The sequence below is a fragment of the Poecilia latipinna genome, unplaced genomic scaffold, assembly GCF_001443285.1.
Source record: "Poecilia latipinna isolate Pla-1442-1.1 unplaced genomic scaffold, P_latipinna-1.0 Scaffold4027, whole genome shotgun sequence".
NCBI lineage: Eukaryota > Metazoa > Chordata > Actinopteri > Cyprinodontiformes > Poeciliidae > Poecilia > Poecilia latipinna.
In genome coordinates, this window is record NW_015116643.1 from 1 (window position 1) to 17,148 (window position 17,148).

The 17,148-nt window shown below is 40.4% G+C and overlaps 2 protein-coding genes across 2 annotated transcripts; both read left to right on the top strand.

Moving 5' to 3' along the window:
• Nucleotides 1-468: 468 nt before the first annotated feature.
• LOC106942076 (macrophage mannose receptor 1-like) lies at nt 469-4,044 on the top strand. Its single transcript, XM_015025253.1, has 5 exons — nt 469-661; nt 817-1,036; nt 1,634-1,972; nt 2,946-3,040; nt 3,786-4,044. Exons 1-5 carry the CDS (start codon nt 521-523, stop codon nt 3,882-3,884), a joined length of 894 nt encoding a protein of 297 aa, XP_014880739.1. The 5' UTR covers nt 469-520; the 3' UTR covers nt 3,885-4,044.
• A 1,268-nt stretch (nt 4,045-5,312) lies between these two features.
• LOC106942075 (C-type mannose receptor 2-like) lies at nt 5,313-8,537 on the top strand. Its single transcript, XM_015025252.1, has 5 exons — nt 5,313-5,504; nt 6,398-6,620; nt 6,765-7,097; nt 7,671-7,780; nt 7,899-8,537. Exons 1-5 carry the CDS (start codon nt 5,463-5,465, stop codon nt 7,992-7,994), a joined length of 804 nt encoding a protein of 267 aa, XP_014880738.1. The 5' UTR covers nt 5,313-5,462; the 3' UTR covers nt 7,995-8,537.
• Nucleotides 8,538-17,148: the final 8,611 nt, after the last annotated feature.

Below are 17,148 nucleotides of genomic sequence, written 5' to 3' on the forward strand. Positions count from 1 at the left end.
ACACACACACACACACACACACACACACACACACACACACACACACACACACACACACACACACACACACCTGCAGTTTTTGTTAAAGTTTGTTGTAGAAAAAAAAAACTGATTTGGAAAAATGTTCTTTTGTCTGATTTTATTGTTTGTTAATTTTATAAATGATTGTCATTTTTGTTTATGACATACCAAAACTTCCACTTAACGTTTTATTTTGGTCCATCTGATGATGTAATTTTTAAATATTAACTAATTGATCATTTGATCAGTTGAGTAAACTTTTTCCACTTGCTTGAGTAATTCCTTGGGCGGCTACTTTTTACTTTTACTGGAGTAAAATATGTTGAAGTAGAGCTGCTCTGTCTTGACTATCCTTGTTGCCCTAAAACAGGAAGTTTCCTGTGTTAGTGTCAGGAAGCGGCTCCGCCTCTGCATGTTTCAGCTGTTGGTGTGTTTTGCTGCAGTGCTGTGTGTCGCCTCGGCTCGCCCTCCACGCCTCTTTGTTTTTGTCAATGAGTTGATGACCTGGCCGGACGCTCAGAGTTTCTGCAGACAGAACTTCATGGACCTGGTGACGGTCAGCAGCATGGAGGACGTGACGCTCCTGACCAGCATGGTGGATCTGGACGCCATGGTCTACGACAGCTCAGATTTCAAACATGTACGTTTGTTAGAATCTGGTCTAAAACCTGCACTGGTGCAACAAGACAGTAAAAAATAAAAACAGCATTTTTCTGCAAAGGCAGAACTGTTTGTGCATTTATATAATAACTTTACATACTTTATGAGTTCAGGTGAGTTTTGTGTTGCTTGCAGCGAGCCTGGATCGGTTTGTCTGACGACCCGAACAGCTGGAGGTGGTCCATTACTGACCCCAACTTCCACAGGGACGGAGAAGCTGCGTTCTTTAAGTGGAAGCCTGGGGAACCAAACAACTACATGGGAAGAGAGGCCTGCGGAGCCATGATCCACACTGGAGACTTCGCTGATTTGCAATGTGCAAGACTCCTCACACCAATCTGCTGCGACGTACAAGGTGAGGATGAAGATTCTTATCTGTCTGCATCCTCGATAAACTAGCTAAATGTTTGGCTTAAATTAATATTTATATTTAGCTCCAGTTAAATATTTGTATTTGGCATAATTAACGGTAACCAAGAGATGGTAGGAGAGATAACATGTATCCTGGTGCAGCAGCTTCTGCTTCTTATACATTAAACAAAACAGTAAATAACTGAACAAACTACAAAACAATAACTCCCAATGAGCAGCCAGCATCTGTAAAACTAAACAAACATTCAACATGACAACAGTTACAAACATAAAAACAAAATCACCCATGAAACACTCTATATGATTAAAAGTGTCTGAAATATGTGTTAAAACATAACAACTGTAAAGAAAACAGCTGATCCTAATAGCAAAGGGGGAGGAGCTGCCGGTTGCTATGGTAACCACCAATAACTGGAGAAACGACTTATTGATACAAGATCCTCACGGCTGAACCCAAAACTCAATCATTTTCTAACTTCAAAGCTGAAACAAGCAAAGAGCAGATTGTTTGGAGGTCAAAGGTCAAAGCTTTCACACACCATGGAGGGTGAAACTGACTTTATCTTGTGAATATTTTCAGGACACGATACTTCATTTGTCTTCATCAACCAGACGATGAGCTGGGCTGCAGCCCAGAGCTTCTGCAGGCAGCATCACACTGACCTGGCCAGCGTGAGGAGCTCATCGGAGTGGGAGCAGATACAGGTCCTAGTCCAATCCGCTGGACAGAATGCAGCCTGGATCGGTCTGTTCAGAAACTCCTGGTCGTGGTCGGATGGCAGCAACGTCACGTTCAGCCACTGGAGGCCGACAGAACCGAACGGAGCGCAGGAGAACTGTGCGGTGTCGGCGCTGAGTGACGGCGGCGTGTGGGAGGACCAGCTCTGCTCCAGACTCCAGCCCTGCTTCTGCTACGATGGTCAGAAAAAACATTTCTCCTTCTGTTCACGTCGTTTCTGTTTACGACATTCAAAAGGTTTTAGTTAAATTACTGGAAGAAACTTTTTTTCAACCGTCGTCTTTGCTGCGGTCGCCTGTTGACTTACAGCAGCAGATTCCATTAAACTGACATTAAATATGTATTTCTGCTAATAAACTAAATCTCTGTCTTGCCCAGTGCTTTGAGGCAACATTTGTTCCCAGTGGGACTTTTTAAAACATCAGTTTTTTACATCTCAAGCAGATCTGGAGCATTTCTACAGCCGGAAACATCCATACTGAAGTAACCAATAAATGTTAACCTGTATTTACACAGATTAATCTAATTGATAAAATAAATTATAATTCTCAGTTGGGTTCAGAGCTCATAGCCGAGTTTTATCTCTCTAATGTGATGTGGTGTAAAAATGTAAAAGTTGGACAGAAGAGGAAAAGAAAAGTGGTCTGAGTCGCCATCCCTGTGGAACTACATGTGATTATTTATGACACGAAATGACTCAAAAAAGGTTAATGTTTTATTTAATGCCAGGAATCATGTAAAGATTTGTACTCTGTTGTATTAAATGAAGCAGAACAAGCGCTGAGGTGGTTGAGCCTTTAACCAGGACTGGTTCCCTAATGAACTGTTCACTCTGAGTTTGAGTCTCTTGTTCAGTAGCCATGGCAACGTAGACGTAGAAGGATGGAGGTTCATCTGCAGAAATGAGATCATTTCCTCCTGTCTGATTTGAAGAAGCTGAACGTGAATGTCTGCTCTGACGGAAAGTAACAAATCAAAGTAAAAATAATACAAAAGCTGTCGTCATCCCTGTGGCGCTCCGTGACTGTCGAAGAACCGATGAAACCCAAATCAATGACTATGACAAGCCAAAAATGATTTATTTTCATTTTTTAACTGTAAAATTTAAAACGCCATAAATACGTTGTGTGTGACGGCTGTTGTTTTCTTAAAGTTCCAGGTTCGACGCAGGTGGTGAAGGTGAAGCTGGTGAAGTCTTCCTCTCTGGACCTGAGCGACCCGGCTGTGCTGGCAGACCTGCTGCAGCAGGTGCAGTTCATTCACACTGACCTGGTTTCAGAAGGACAGCTGTCAAAAAGTAATAATTTACTTATTTAGGAGGGAAAAGTCCTGCTTTCACTGCATCATTCATTCATTTAGAAACGTCACAGTTTCAAACTAAATATTTAATTAGCACCTTAATATGTAGATTAAAATTACATGTTTATCTTATAAACTACATATTCAGCTTCAAACTAAACATTCTGCTCAAAGCTAAATATTTAGACGGTGTAAAATGTTCACTGACCAATAACCAGAAGTAGACTTTCAAAATAAAAGTGCTCCAGTCCACTAGGGGGAGTCTAGAGTAGGTACCCATGTAAATATGCTGCTATTCTGTAATTATACTGTATGTTTGGAAAACATAGGAAGTAAAATGCAGCTTTTTTTTCTTCCTCCAACTTTCTTCTGGACGTTGTTAAATCAAGACATGCTGGTTTGGATTTGGTGAGCGACTCCCCCTAGTGGTCTGGAGTAATTCTGTTTGCATCATATGTGGTATTTGAGATGTCGTCCCTCCTGCTTTCTTTGTTTGCTGTGTTTTTCTTTCGTATTAGTTTTCTATTTCTGTGTGCGCGTGTGTGTGTGTGTGTGCGTGTGTGTGTGTGTGTGTGTGTGTTTGCAGCGCGTTTTGCCAGTTGCTGCCTGTTTGCTCCGAGGCCTAAATGTAAAACAGCTTCCAGGAAAGATTTTGTCCAACGTTCATAAAATATTTTTTCTTTTTGCTTGTCAGTTTGAACAGAAGCTGAAGAAGGACAGCAGAGAGGAAGGAGACATTCAGCTGAGATGGATCGGCCAATCAGACGGGAGGATCTTCCACCAGGATGAGTGACGTCAGCAGACAGGAAGACGTGTCTGCTGAAAATATTTTGTTCCTTATTAACATGGTTTGCTGTTTTCTACCCATAATCCTCTTAAAGTAGACAAATAGTACATTTATGTGTGATGTAATTAGTTTAATGTTGTGATGTAGAAAGTGGCTCTGTTTACCTGAAGGCTTCAATAAAACACCACAAACAGTAAACTGGTCTTTGTGATTTACTGATCCAAATGATTTCATAGATCATGTTGCTGCAATTGTAGCTTTTTTCAGTGTCTCTTTGTTAAATCCAAGCCATAATTTAAAATGATTTTTCCTATTTAAAAACCTCTGATTTTATGATGAAATGTCTAAACCACCAAACTAGAAAATAATATTAATAGAAAAACAAACTTGAAACAGAATCAATAAAATAAATAATATCTAAAAGCTTTTAGGTGGAAATTGTGAATGTTAAGCTTGTTGAAGTGAAATTTGTCAGCTTTTCAGTGAAGGTTTGATTTATGACGGATAATTAAAACCTTCAGGCAAGCGAGTCACTTGAGAATCATGGAAATGAAGCACTTTGAATCGTTCAGATTTCTCTGCCTGCATCGGGCGGAGGATGCAAACGGTCTGCGTTCTCCGTTTGCATGTGCGTGACGCCGGTGTGATAAGTAAATCCAGCAGCTGCAGATCTGCAGTTCTGACCCAAAGGAACCAGGATGGAGGTTCTTCAGTACCTCACAGCTGCTGCAGGCAAGTTCAGGCTTCAGACGGTTCATTTCATGCTGTTTTTCTCCTGGGATAATATTCAATGGGAATTTAATTATCTTGCAATTGATCCATAAAGTATCGGTCTAAAGTTGGGAGCTTTTATCTGATCATTTTTGATGTGAATTAATTCTGCACACCTGAAAGTTTTCTTTTAGTAAACTTAATTACTTTTATTCTAAAACAATTGTTTTTATTAACAGAACATTACATGGAATATTACAGTTTTTTTTACTGTTTATTTGTTTCTACCAAGTTTAGCAAATATGTAAAGTCTGTTTATATAACATATTTTTAGTTGTTTATCCCACAGAATATTGTAGCTTGTTGCTGTTTTCACATGACTATCGGATTTTTTTCCATTTATAAACCAAGATCATTTGCTTTTTTAACTCACAGAGTTAAACCTGATTAAAACTGCATTTCTCAAGCAAAACTTATTATATATTTTTAATAATCCTGCTCTGTTACACTATTTTATTAACCATATAGGTTTATTTCTGCTTTAGGTCATCCTCTACAGTCCCTTTTTTTACTATTTTACATTTATGTGAATCTGTTTCCACCTGCCTGCAGCTCAGTCATGTCACAGAGGGACAATAAGTGATATTTCTATTATTTTCTATATTTAAAAACTTTAAAAATGAAATGCTTCAAAAGCTAAATGTTTGATGCGTTTGTGCTGCAGTGCTGTTTGCCGCCTCGTCTCTCGCCGAACATCAGTTTTTCTACGTCAACGAGTTGAAGAACTGGACGGCGGCTCAGAGTTTCTGCAGAGAGCGGTTCGCTGACCTGGTGACCTTAAGCAGCTTGGAGAACGTGACGACGCTGGTCGACATGACCGACGTGAAGCAGATGGTCAACGGAGACGCGAAGCATGTAAACAGACACGTTTCTGGATTTCTGTGTAAAACTTTCACCGTTTGGTTTGATGATAGACAGCAGTGACTCATGTTTAAATAACTTAGTATTTAATTTTGAGAAATAAATTGTTTGACTTTACAACTGTGATGGAAATAAAATCCACATGAATACTAGAGGAGAGTAAACCTGCGTCAGCTGAATATTAAATTAAGACAAGTTAAAAATATGTGATAAAAATTGTTTTAAAGAAGGAAGAAGAAAAACCTCCAGCATGATTTTATTTCTAATATTTTGTTCGTAAGATTAGAAGTTTGTGGATTTTTTTCAGAATTTGTCTGGTAATACTTTGTTAGAAAGTATCCAGAATTTCAAAGATGTTTAGAATAAAGTTTGTTTCAGTAAATTAAGTGAGAAAAAGCAGTTTTGCATCCTGGAAGAGCAGCGCTGCTCAGAAACAAACCTGACAGAGGAAAAGAGGAAAAAACAAAACCTGCTTCACAAAACGACTCGGTGCAGAAAGAACCAGTTCTCTGAGATCCTCATGAGGTCTGCTTGATGTTTCTACAAAATAATTTTTAGGAAATATGTTTGTCTAAATTGTGCATAAAATAATTTTTAGAAAACAAACATGTTGATTCCTTCAGTTTGCCCAGTTTGGCGCTGACACAATAAAGCTTAAATCACCAGAGGATAAGCTACATGTAATGTTCGTACACTTGTTATTTTTATCTCTGAAACATAAATTATTCATTACAGAAGTAAAAATCCGTCAGTATTAGGTAAAGGCCTGAATCTCTTCCTGTCTCGGTTCTGTAAAAAGTTGCTGTTTTATAGTTTATTATCATAAAGTATCTTTGGAGGATGTTTGTTTCTCAGGTTTCTCAACCTGAGGGTCTGGTTCTCTGCAGCGCGCCTGGATCGGACTGTTGGACGACCCGAACAGCTGGAACTGGTCGCTGTCCGACCCGAACGTGTTTCAGAATCCGGGAGACTCCAACTTCAGAAACTGGCAGCAAGGACAACCTGACAACAAGCATCGCCCTGAAGACTGCGTGCGGATCTACGACGACGGGCTGTGGAACGACTGTCCCTGTGGAAACAACGAAAAGTCTGTGTGCGCCAACGTGAGCGGTGAGGATCCAACATGTCCGCCGAACTCTCTGTGTTCTGGACTTCTTCTTCTTCTTCCCCGCCTGCTGAAGATCTGCTACCAGCTTCAGATTTCCACATCCTGCCTCTGAGACGGATTCATTTTTCTCTGGGTTCTCGTTTCAGGAGCGGACGTAACGTTTGTCCTCGTTGAGCAGTTATTCTCCTGGGCCGACGCTCTGGCCAACTGCAGGCAGCATTACACAGACCTGGCCATCGCCAGAGACCTGTCAGAGAACAAGAAGATAAAGCAGGTGATGCCGCCGGGTCACTACGCCTGGATCGGGCTGAACAAAAACTCCTTGGCCTGGGTGGACGGAACCAGGCCCGCGTTCACTTACTGGAGATCAGGGGAGCCGAACAACGACGAAGAGAAATGCACCATAGCAAACTTTGATGACTCTGGAAAGTGGGAGGACTGTCCTTGTGACTGGAACTTCCCGTTCTTTTGTTACGGGGGTGAGTTCTGACTCATTTCGGCCTAGTCCAAACACATCTTGATATCTATAAAATAATATCATCCATGCCTGACTGATTTAATAAAAAATTTCATCCACGAAGCCACTGAATTTCACCGCTGATCGTTGCTTTAAACATGCCAAACCCGTAGGGGGCAGTGTTGGGCAAAGCGAAAACCTGACCGGTCACAAGCCTTCGAAACTTCCTGTTAGGATTTAAACGTGGAGATTCATTTGTGTGCACAGACAGAGAGGTTGAACTATTTTTAAATAACGAGCATAAAGTTAATAAAACACAAGACAATGTCAAAGTTTATTTATGTAGCACATTTACACCTTTACAACAATTACAAATTATAAAACAAAACCAAAAAAAATTAATTAAGACATTTATACAAATGGCAGAAAATGCCAAAAAATAAATAATATGAATAAAAACTAAGACATTTTTAATTTCGGCTGCAGTGATTTTCCAAAAACTCGAATCTGTGAATCATGTTGAAGCCAGAATGTGGACGACTGGCAGGTGGGGGCCAGAAATATCATAACTCAGTTATTCTCTGTTCTTCATCAGAGCAAAACGTTCTGGTTCCAGTTTCACAGCAAGTGGTGAAGCTGAAGGTGGCGACGCCTTCCTCTCTGGACCTGAACGACGCCGCTCTGCTGGAAGACCTGCTGATGAAGGTACAACACCCTCATCCTCCTCCAGGATTCCTGTAAAAGTTTCAACACACACACACACACACACACACACACACACACACACACACCGGACCAGGACTCTCAGTTCTTTGTGTGTCAGTTTGGGCAGAAGCTGAAGGACGACGGCGTGGAAGGAGGCGTCAGCCTGAGCTGGAAGGAGCAACCAGATGGAACGACCTTCCACAAGGAGGGATGAGGATGACCTTTGACCTTCATCTGAAATGGATTCCCCTCTCATCAAGGCTTTTGTTTGCTGTTTTGCTCTTTTCTGATTTTATGCAGAAAGCTTGAATAAAATATGTTTGAATAAAACCGGAACCACTGGACGGGAGGTAGTGACTCTGATTCTCCAACAGGACGACACTCTGTGGTTTTCTGTTTGTCAAAACTTAACTTCAGTTATTTATTCTGTCATGAGAAAAACTAATGGAGATTCATGTTCAAAAGTCATATTTTCACCATGTTATTCATCCATCTATAAATGTCACAATTTCAGGATACAAATGTAGCTCTGAACTGAATATTTAGTCATAAACTAAATATCTTCTTAACTAGCTAAATGTTAGTTTGCATCATAATTTTTAGCTCCAAACTAGTTAGCAGCTGGCTAACTAAACATCTGGTTTGAAGCTAAATAGTTAGTGAGTTCGTTAACTAGATCTTTAGTTTGAAACTTAGCAGTTTATTTCTTTAAACAGGCATGTATTTCAATCAATTATGGAAATAAAAAATCATAAAAACACTGTAATCTGATGTCTAATCTGATTAATTTGTATGCTTTTATGTTACACTCAGATGAACCATAAAACTGGGATTCTATTTAAAAATGACAGCAAATGTCCTACTGTAGATGTTTATCAAAGATGATCAGTTGTCTTTGTTCCACAGGTTGGATCATATTGATACATATTAGCGGCTCTAAACCAGATTCATTCACTGGAAAGATGAGCGCTCCTGCTGTTCCCTGTGTTCTCCACCAGATGGCAGCACAGTTTAACAACCTGCACCAGCAGCGCTCTGCAAACACAGAGCTGATCTTTTTATTTTTTTTAAAGGGGACCTATTATGCAAAATTCACATTTTCTATGTGCTTTCCATTTGGGTTTTCATCTGCTTTTAAAAACAAGCACTAAAAAAACACACAGTTGGTTTTTGGCAATAAGTTTTCTGTTGTCTGGAAACTGAGCAAAAACTTCCGGATTGTTAAGTCACAATCCTGTTACCTAGCAACCCAAACGGAGTTCCAGCACATTTGGTCAGCTGGTTTTACTGTTGTATGCGCTGTACAATGGCTGCTGGATGAGATGAGAGTTTTATGGATGGATGGATGGATGGATGGATGGATGGATGGATGGATGGATGGATGGATGGATGGATGGATGGATGGATGGATGGATGGATGGATGGATAATGAAGACTACTGTTGTAGATATAAAAAAAGTAAATTTCCATCAAAAAATCTCAGAAATTGTCTAGAAAAAACTTTGACATTTCAGAGTCTCAAGTCTTCGACTTTTCAAACTTAGAAGTTTCCAAGTTTTTCTAGAAAATTTCAGTTTTTTTGGCAGAACGTTTCTCTTCTTCTTTGTTCTCCGTCTACATCTGTCATAATGTAGTATCACAGTCAAAGAAGGTGACTGTAAATGCACACCACACTTTTCACAGTTTATGTGTAAAACCATTTTAAACCACTAAGAGATTCTGATAATGTTTTTTACAAATAGTGACGGGTTAGACATCAAATGGGTCAGAAATGTCCTGGCCCGCCGCTCCGCCTTCCAGCAGGTTCTGCAGGGAAGCCGTCAGCATTCCTCCGGTCCGCTGCATGTTTTGCGTTGGATGTGGAGTTTGAGCCTCGCTGCTGTTTTCCCACACAGCTGCTCCCTGCAGCCCTGCAGCCCACACGCAGGTCTGGGATCAGAGGTGCAGAAACGGACCAACATGGCCGATCTGGAGCCGACGGGGCCTCCGCAGTCAGCGCAGGCTCTCTGCAGAACATGGAGGGCGAGTCCGACAACCACAGACTCTCAAGTTTTTAAAAGTTTTGCTTCACATTTATCCTCCAGTGGATAAGTTTTTAAAAAAATTTTCTTGTGTTAATCACTTCAGCGATATCAAGGATAAACATAAACGCGTCCATATGTATATTTGCTGAAGGGAGAATCTCCTTTTCTGCTGGCTCCCTGCAGACAGCCCACATATTATAATACATAAACACTCCTCTGCTCTTACTGTATAAAATCACGGCATCACATCCCATCCTCCCACTAATCGCTCCAACTAATTATACTTTCTTAAATTCTGCTGATATGAATATGTGAGGGGGTGGACAGAGAGCAGCTGAGTTTCTCACTGCAGAAACTAACAATGACATTAAAACAAAACTCCAGCTTCTCTGAGCGGCTAGAAATACGAGCCAATTGCTGCAAACTGCAAGAGGCAGAAAGTCACGTAACCCTCGTGTTTTCACGTCAAGCCTCTGCGTGTGAAGAGCCTGCAGGCGGATTTAACTTTAGGGAAGGAGTTACAATCTGAAATAGCTTTAAACTGGGAGCCTAATTGTTTTGAGACGTCTATAAAAATTGTTTTGGTTACTGTGAGCATCCAGTCAAACCACAGTGGTCATAAAATCAGCGCCATCATTCCCAGATCCGCCTTCATTTTGTTAGTTCAATCTGCAGCAGAGTGAAAGTGATTCTGTGACCTTTGCAGGTCAGCAGCTTATGAAACAAACATCAACCACAAGCATGATATATTTTTATTTTTAGTGAATATCTAACTATTGTGTTTAATGAATTCATAGAAAAGACTCTAACTGGTTTTGTGACCTTCCCAAAACGGTCGTTAGCAGTGAAACAGCTAAAGCTGTTAGCTTTGGTCCGGCTTGTCGTCGCCATGGTTACTTCCTGGTTCTGAGGCGTCGTTCCCAGAAAGCACATTTGATTCCAGGAGGTTTACTTTCCCTGTTTGGAAGGAAATTTGTCCGTATCTGAAAAGTGAATCTTGTTAAAGGCTGAATGTTTAGTTTTATCTTATTTTTTAACTTGGGCTCTGCAGAGTGAGTGGGTGGAAGTCGGAGCTGAGCAGAGAGTGAGGAGGAGGAGAAGGGTTATGAAAAGAAAACATCTAAAGATAGTTGAGAGGAGCAGCGAGGTGCAGAGCTGCAGCTGCTCACGTTCATCCTTTGTTTAAAAGTGAGTTTATTCAATCATCATCATGACATCTTACTAAAAAATGTGATAGATTTACATGTTTCTGTACTAAATTAGAACATTATCGTCACATAAATCAATAAAAATATCAACTTTCTTTAATAAATAGGTGACAGGTAATTTGATAAACTTTTATATTCTCCTTCTTGACTGATTAAAGCTCATTGTGTTGTTTTGTTTGTTGTCTCTGTTAGTGTTTAAGTACATTTTGGCATTTTTGTGGAGTTTTGTTGTCCTTCACAATCTGAAGGTAAAGTCAATAAATCAGTATTTTGCTGCAGCAGAACTCAGACATGCTGCAGTTCTGCATCAGAGCAGCTTGTTTCTGAACGGCTCCTCCTCCATCTGACTTTTTCACTTTTCTTCAGGCTGCAGAAATAGTTCAGTTTATGCAAATTAATATTAACCTGTAAAAATGTTTTCTTTATGATTTTTAATGTTAATCACTGAGATTTTTTTGACATTAAAGTTTCTTTAATCTCAAGTTTAATTAACTTATATTTATATAAGTTATAAAAAGTTGTATTGACTTTTTGAAGTCAAATTTTTGAATTTGTATTCAAAATATAACTTTTTAAATATAACTTCAAAAACTTACAGTCAGTTAATCAGCAATAAACACTGAATAAAGAAAACGTGTGATAAAAAAATGTCAATTTATTGAAAGTAATCAAATTAAGTTTATTAAGTTTTCATGATAAACAATCGTAAATTAATTTTGACAAATTTAATTCGATTACATGTAACAAATTATTTTTTAAGTTCTCTTGTTTTCAGTGTATATATTAAACTAAACAGAATAAGTCAAAGTACAGAATAGTGATGCATTTTAACTGACTGGTGGATAGAATTGAGGAGGAAACATAAAAATGCGTTTGGTTTTATTGATCTTGTCTTTAAGTGTCATTAAATCCGCGCTGCGTGTTTTTGCTGCTCGCTGAAGCGGCAGGTAGCAGCGGGACGATCTGCAGGATCAAATGTGTCTTTGTGAGGAAACAGGAATCTGCTGCAGGTGCAGCTGCAGGAAGCACAGAGCCTCCAAAGATAGGAAAAACACAGAGGTCTCACTCTTCTGTTGTTTTCAACCACTTCACTGTTCAGATTCTGATTGGTCAGTTTATTAAAGGAACTCCAGACCCGGTCAGTAAATTAGAACATTATTGAAAAGTTCATTAATTTCAGGAAGTTTAAGTGAAACACATTATATAGATGAAATACTCAGAGGAAAGTTTGTTAGCCGTTATTTCTGTTAGTTATGATGATTTTACACTTAATAAAAATATGACATACCAGAATATTACATCAGATGAATAAAACACTTTAAAAACAGAAATGTGAGCTTAATGGAAAGTATATTTAACATCTACTTTTTCATATTTTCAAACGGTGCTTTTGATCTGACAAATGAGACTCATTAGGACACATTATGTTCTACTCACTGAGATTAATAATCTGGTTTTATGACCAGACCCCAGATTACCAGACCTTTAGATTTACCTTTAGTTAATAATAACATTGATTCATTACACTCTTTATTCCAACATTCAATGATGATTCCTGATGATGGTTTTAAAATGTAACATTTGTTTGTTGCTTTATGTTTTCATATTTTCTATTTTTATCCCGTAAACATTTTGAAATGCCTGTTGCTGAAATGTGCTACGCTAACAAACGCTCAGCCTCATCTTTCTATTCTAGTTTAGTTATAAAGTAGGAAACCAAGTCAGAAAGCTTAAACCTGGTCAACAGAAACAAGGTGGAGATTTTCAGATCAGATGATCCATGTGCGACTTTATTATGAATCAGATTTAACAATAAAACGTTGCATAACAAGCCGCAGTCTGTTATCTCCCTCCAGTTGTGTTGGTGAGGGTCCAGGAGTTGGATCAAGACAAACTTTTATACAAATACAGTTTTATAAACCTGTAAAGTGTCATTTTTGCTTTTGGTATAATTTGTTTTGTTTTGAAAAATAAACTTTACAGAGGAAAGTGTGGTACAGCGGGCCCAGTAACGGTTCTGTTACCGACCACGAATAGTTCAAATCTGAAAATACTGGAGACGCCCGCTAAAAACAGATACAATAGAATTTGGTTCAAACACCAAATATGCATTAATATTCATTATTACACACAGTGGAAACTATCTTAGCACTGCTGCAGAAGTTACCATCTACAGTGTTTCTGCCCGTCAGGGTTCAGCCAATCGGCACCAAGGAAAATGGATCCTGAATGACGCCAACCAATAGCGTCTCATTTTTCTTTAAATTATGTTAAAAATCTGCAAATAGATCTTCCATGAAAAATCCACAAATATTGAAGTGTGAAAATCCTGCAGTCCAACTTCACAACAGTCCTGATCAGGTTCATAACTGATTTGCTCTCATGCCCTTTAACCTTTCATGATTGGCTAAGTAATTCATTTCTTTTTATATTCTTTTCATTAAGCACTATGATTATGTTTTTTTATGAAAAAAATCCTGAACTGTCCCTTTAATATAGTGCCTCCACCCCCATGCAGTGTTTCTCAGTCAGAGTGGCGCATCCTGTCAGCAGCAGAGGATCTGTGCGGCGGTCTGCGGCCACAGCTCCCAGCAGTGGATGATGGTGACAGATGGAGGTTGTTGGTGATTTGGATTATTTTCGTTCCTCAGCAGCGGACACGCACCGAGCCGCAGCCGGAGGTGAGTTCTGTTCGGCCCGGTTCCGAAGCGCCGCATCACGGTCACTGTCTGGGTTTGAATGAGTCCGTGCGTGTTCTGCGTGAAGGTCCGCGCGCGCCAGAAAGACACCAACTTCACCCTCGGCGGGTTTTTATTTCTTTACCGACGAGCTTTGAACTGTCCGGTTCCGGTTTTATTCGCTCGAGCCTTTCCTCGTGCCTTAATTAGCACTGGCGGTTAATTGGTCTCTCTCTCTCTCTGACACACACACACACACACACACTGCAGGTACAGAATGAAACGTTTAATTTGAAGCCATTTTCTCGGGCTGCTGATTCTGGGTTGAGGTCTGAGGGCCTGTTGGAGCCTCGCTGAGTTCAGGAAGCTTCATCATCTGTGCGTCAAACATTTATTACCACTAATAGTCTGGATGCTCTCATATATCAGAACGCTGCATTATAAGCATCATGTTGCATGGTTTATCTGTAAATAGAGAAATGACAGAGAAACATAAATAATCTTTGATGGAGGAAAAAAGTTTTAAAAAAGGGAGAAAGAACTAAGCAACTGATAAAGAAAAAATAAAGAAAGACGGTTTGACAAATGTCTAAAATTTCGATGAGAACTTCCAATAAGTTTTGTATTTTTCTTGTAAAGGTTGTAATTTCTTGGTCAGATAGAAGGTCATTCTTGTTCCTGTTGCTTCAGCAAACACATTTCTCTGTTTTTGTGGTCAGTGTTTTGTAATATAGAGAAAATAAGTCAACGGAGTAATAAATAGGTATACTTCAAAGTCTACATCTGTATGATTGATTTTGTTTCGTAAAACAAAACAAAAAAGAATCCATCAGTAAATAAAGCAATCCAGTCACAGCAGGATCAGCATAAAAGCTGTGACTCATATTTCAGTAACATTAGCAGTAAAAAAGTTGATAATTCAACCATTTACGTGAAAATAAAACCGAATCCCAGCTGTGCTCCTCTTCTGTCATCAGCTGGTCCAGAAGCTCCAGGGTTCCCAGCTTTTTCTGCCTGCTGATGGAAATGTGTCAGAATTTAGGGGTTTTGTTGGCTCTAGTGGACTTTATGTGAAAGTAGTTTGACAGGAAACCAGATTGGGGGACGACATGCAGCAAATGTTGGCAGGCTGGGAATCGAACCTGTGACCACCGGCACGAGGACTAAGACCTGAATACGTGGGTCATACTCTGCCTCTGCGCCACCACAGCATCCATCAAAATGTAGCTTAAACAAAACCCAAACAGGCTTGATGACACAAGTCATGTCAGCGTTTTCTACAGCGTCACTTTCTTATAATTATTGAGGTTATATCTGCAACAAGTAAACATTTTATCCTTAAAGTTTCTTTAAAGGAGGAAAAATTGGGAACAAATAAGAGAAAACGGGTCAGAGTCTCACCAAACTCCTGTGCTGGGCAGCTGACCCAAGCTGCCTCCTGATATGCTGTGTGTGTGTGTGTGTGTGTGTGTGTGTGTGTGTGTGTGTGTGTGAGCAGCCAAGTGAATGTGGCTTTAGAGTTAAAGTGCGTTAAGTGATCAGGATGATGGGAAACGTTGAGCAGCTGAAGGACTCATAAACTTCATCATAAACTTTGTTTGCATCGTTTATTTGAAGCATCACATCAGAAAAGGTCGATGGAAACAGAAAAATCTGAAATAAACTTGAATTTCATAAAGTTTTCAGGCTCACTTGAAGTGACTGTTGGCTTTTCTTAATGCACTGAAAGGGATAGAAAGACTTTGGTTGAATAAGATCTGATGTTGTGAACTTTAACATCTGTGCCTTACCAGAGGCACAAAGTTTGAATAATTTCTGCATCCATCTTGGAGGGAACTTTGTTTTTCTGAGATGTGTGGTCTATGCTAGCTTGTAAACTTTACTTTGTTTATTACAGCCATGCGCAGCGTTAGCATCTGATGAAATGATCAGCGCAGCCTGTTTATGTAGATGGTGACACGCAGAATTCACATTTTCTGTTTTTTCTTCTTTTTGAGACATTTTAAAAGTTGGCTCAACATTTGCGTGACAGTTAGAACCGTAGCTGCTGCCTGCTGGGTTTGAGGAGTCGTAATGTTTATGTTTTTTGGCCTCTGTGGCTCCTGTCAGTTTGCAGCTGTGATGCTGCGCTGACACGGCCGTGATGCTGCAGCATCTGTGGAGTTTTGTCGTTCTCTGGGTAAATATGTGAACATTGTGGCTCATGTTGCTGCTTGTGCAGTGAAGCAGTTCATGTTCCTCTGTCACCACAACGCCTCCCTCCTTCTACACATCCATCCATCCATCTGGACTCAACACCTCCTCCTCTTCCTCCTCCTCTTCTTCTTCTTTTACGGCGACGTAGAGGAGGAAGACCCCCCTCACCCCCCTCTGATGGTAACCTGACCGTCGTCCGTTCACACGCTGCTGAGGACGGCGGAGATCGGCAGCCCGCTGCAGCGACGGCTGGCTGTCAGGCGCAGAGGAATGATAATTAGAAAGCGATTGAGTCGGCAGAAGGAGGAAGAGGAGAAGGAGCGAAGGAGCCTGGCCTGCAGCAGCGGAGGAAAACATGATCTGATCTCCATCTGATCCCCGACAGGAGAGGAAAACCTGGGAGTAGTAGCAGCTGTGTGGTTTTTATTTTTTTATTTCTGGAGATGACGATGATGATGATGATAGCAGCAGCAGCGAAGGAGGAATGAACTCAGATCAATAATCCTCCTCCTCCACCTTCATCCCTCCATCATCTCTGCAGGAGGAACCTGTGAGGCTCCGTCTCTTTATCTTCATTTTTTTCTGTTGCTTCTTTCTGAATGCCGCATCGTGAGAGTGTGTGTGTGTGTGTGTGTGTGTGTGTGTGTGTGTGTGTGTGTGTGTGTGTGTGTGTGTGAGCGCTCACATGCTCACATGTGTGTCACCTAACTGTTGGCTGTGCAGAGCGTGCTGGCTGCCTGCGCTCGCTCTGCGCCTCACATGCATGTGTTGCTGCAGATGGAGGGAGGCTGTGTGTAAACGCTGCGTGGGTCGGAGGAGCCGCTGCGTGTCGGTGTGGCTCAGAACGTGACGGTAAAAACCCGACGCTGCTGTTAAATTAGCTCCAGATCGTACGAAGGAGCATGAGAAGAATGCAGCTGATGAAACGCCCACACGCCTAATTCTGGCTGCTGCCGTGTGGGATGCAGATTCATTTCAGCTCGACACCAGCAGAACGAGATTCTTCTGCAGGAGAAACTCGCAGGCCGTCCCGGTTTTCATCATAGGGAGTATTTCTGATTAATCATTAAACATGATTACATTACATAACTGAGCGGCAGCCAGGTGACCCTTTCATCACATCAAACATACACCATTGTTTTCATATTCAGAAATGAAAACTTACAAGTTTTCAGTTGTTTTACATATGATTTATGTTTGGAGCTTTTATTGTGAAAAGTTTTAATAGAAATGCACAATACACTCAGTCATATTTGCAGTGG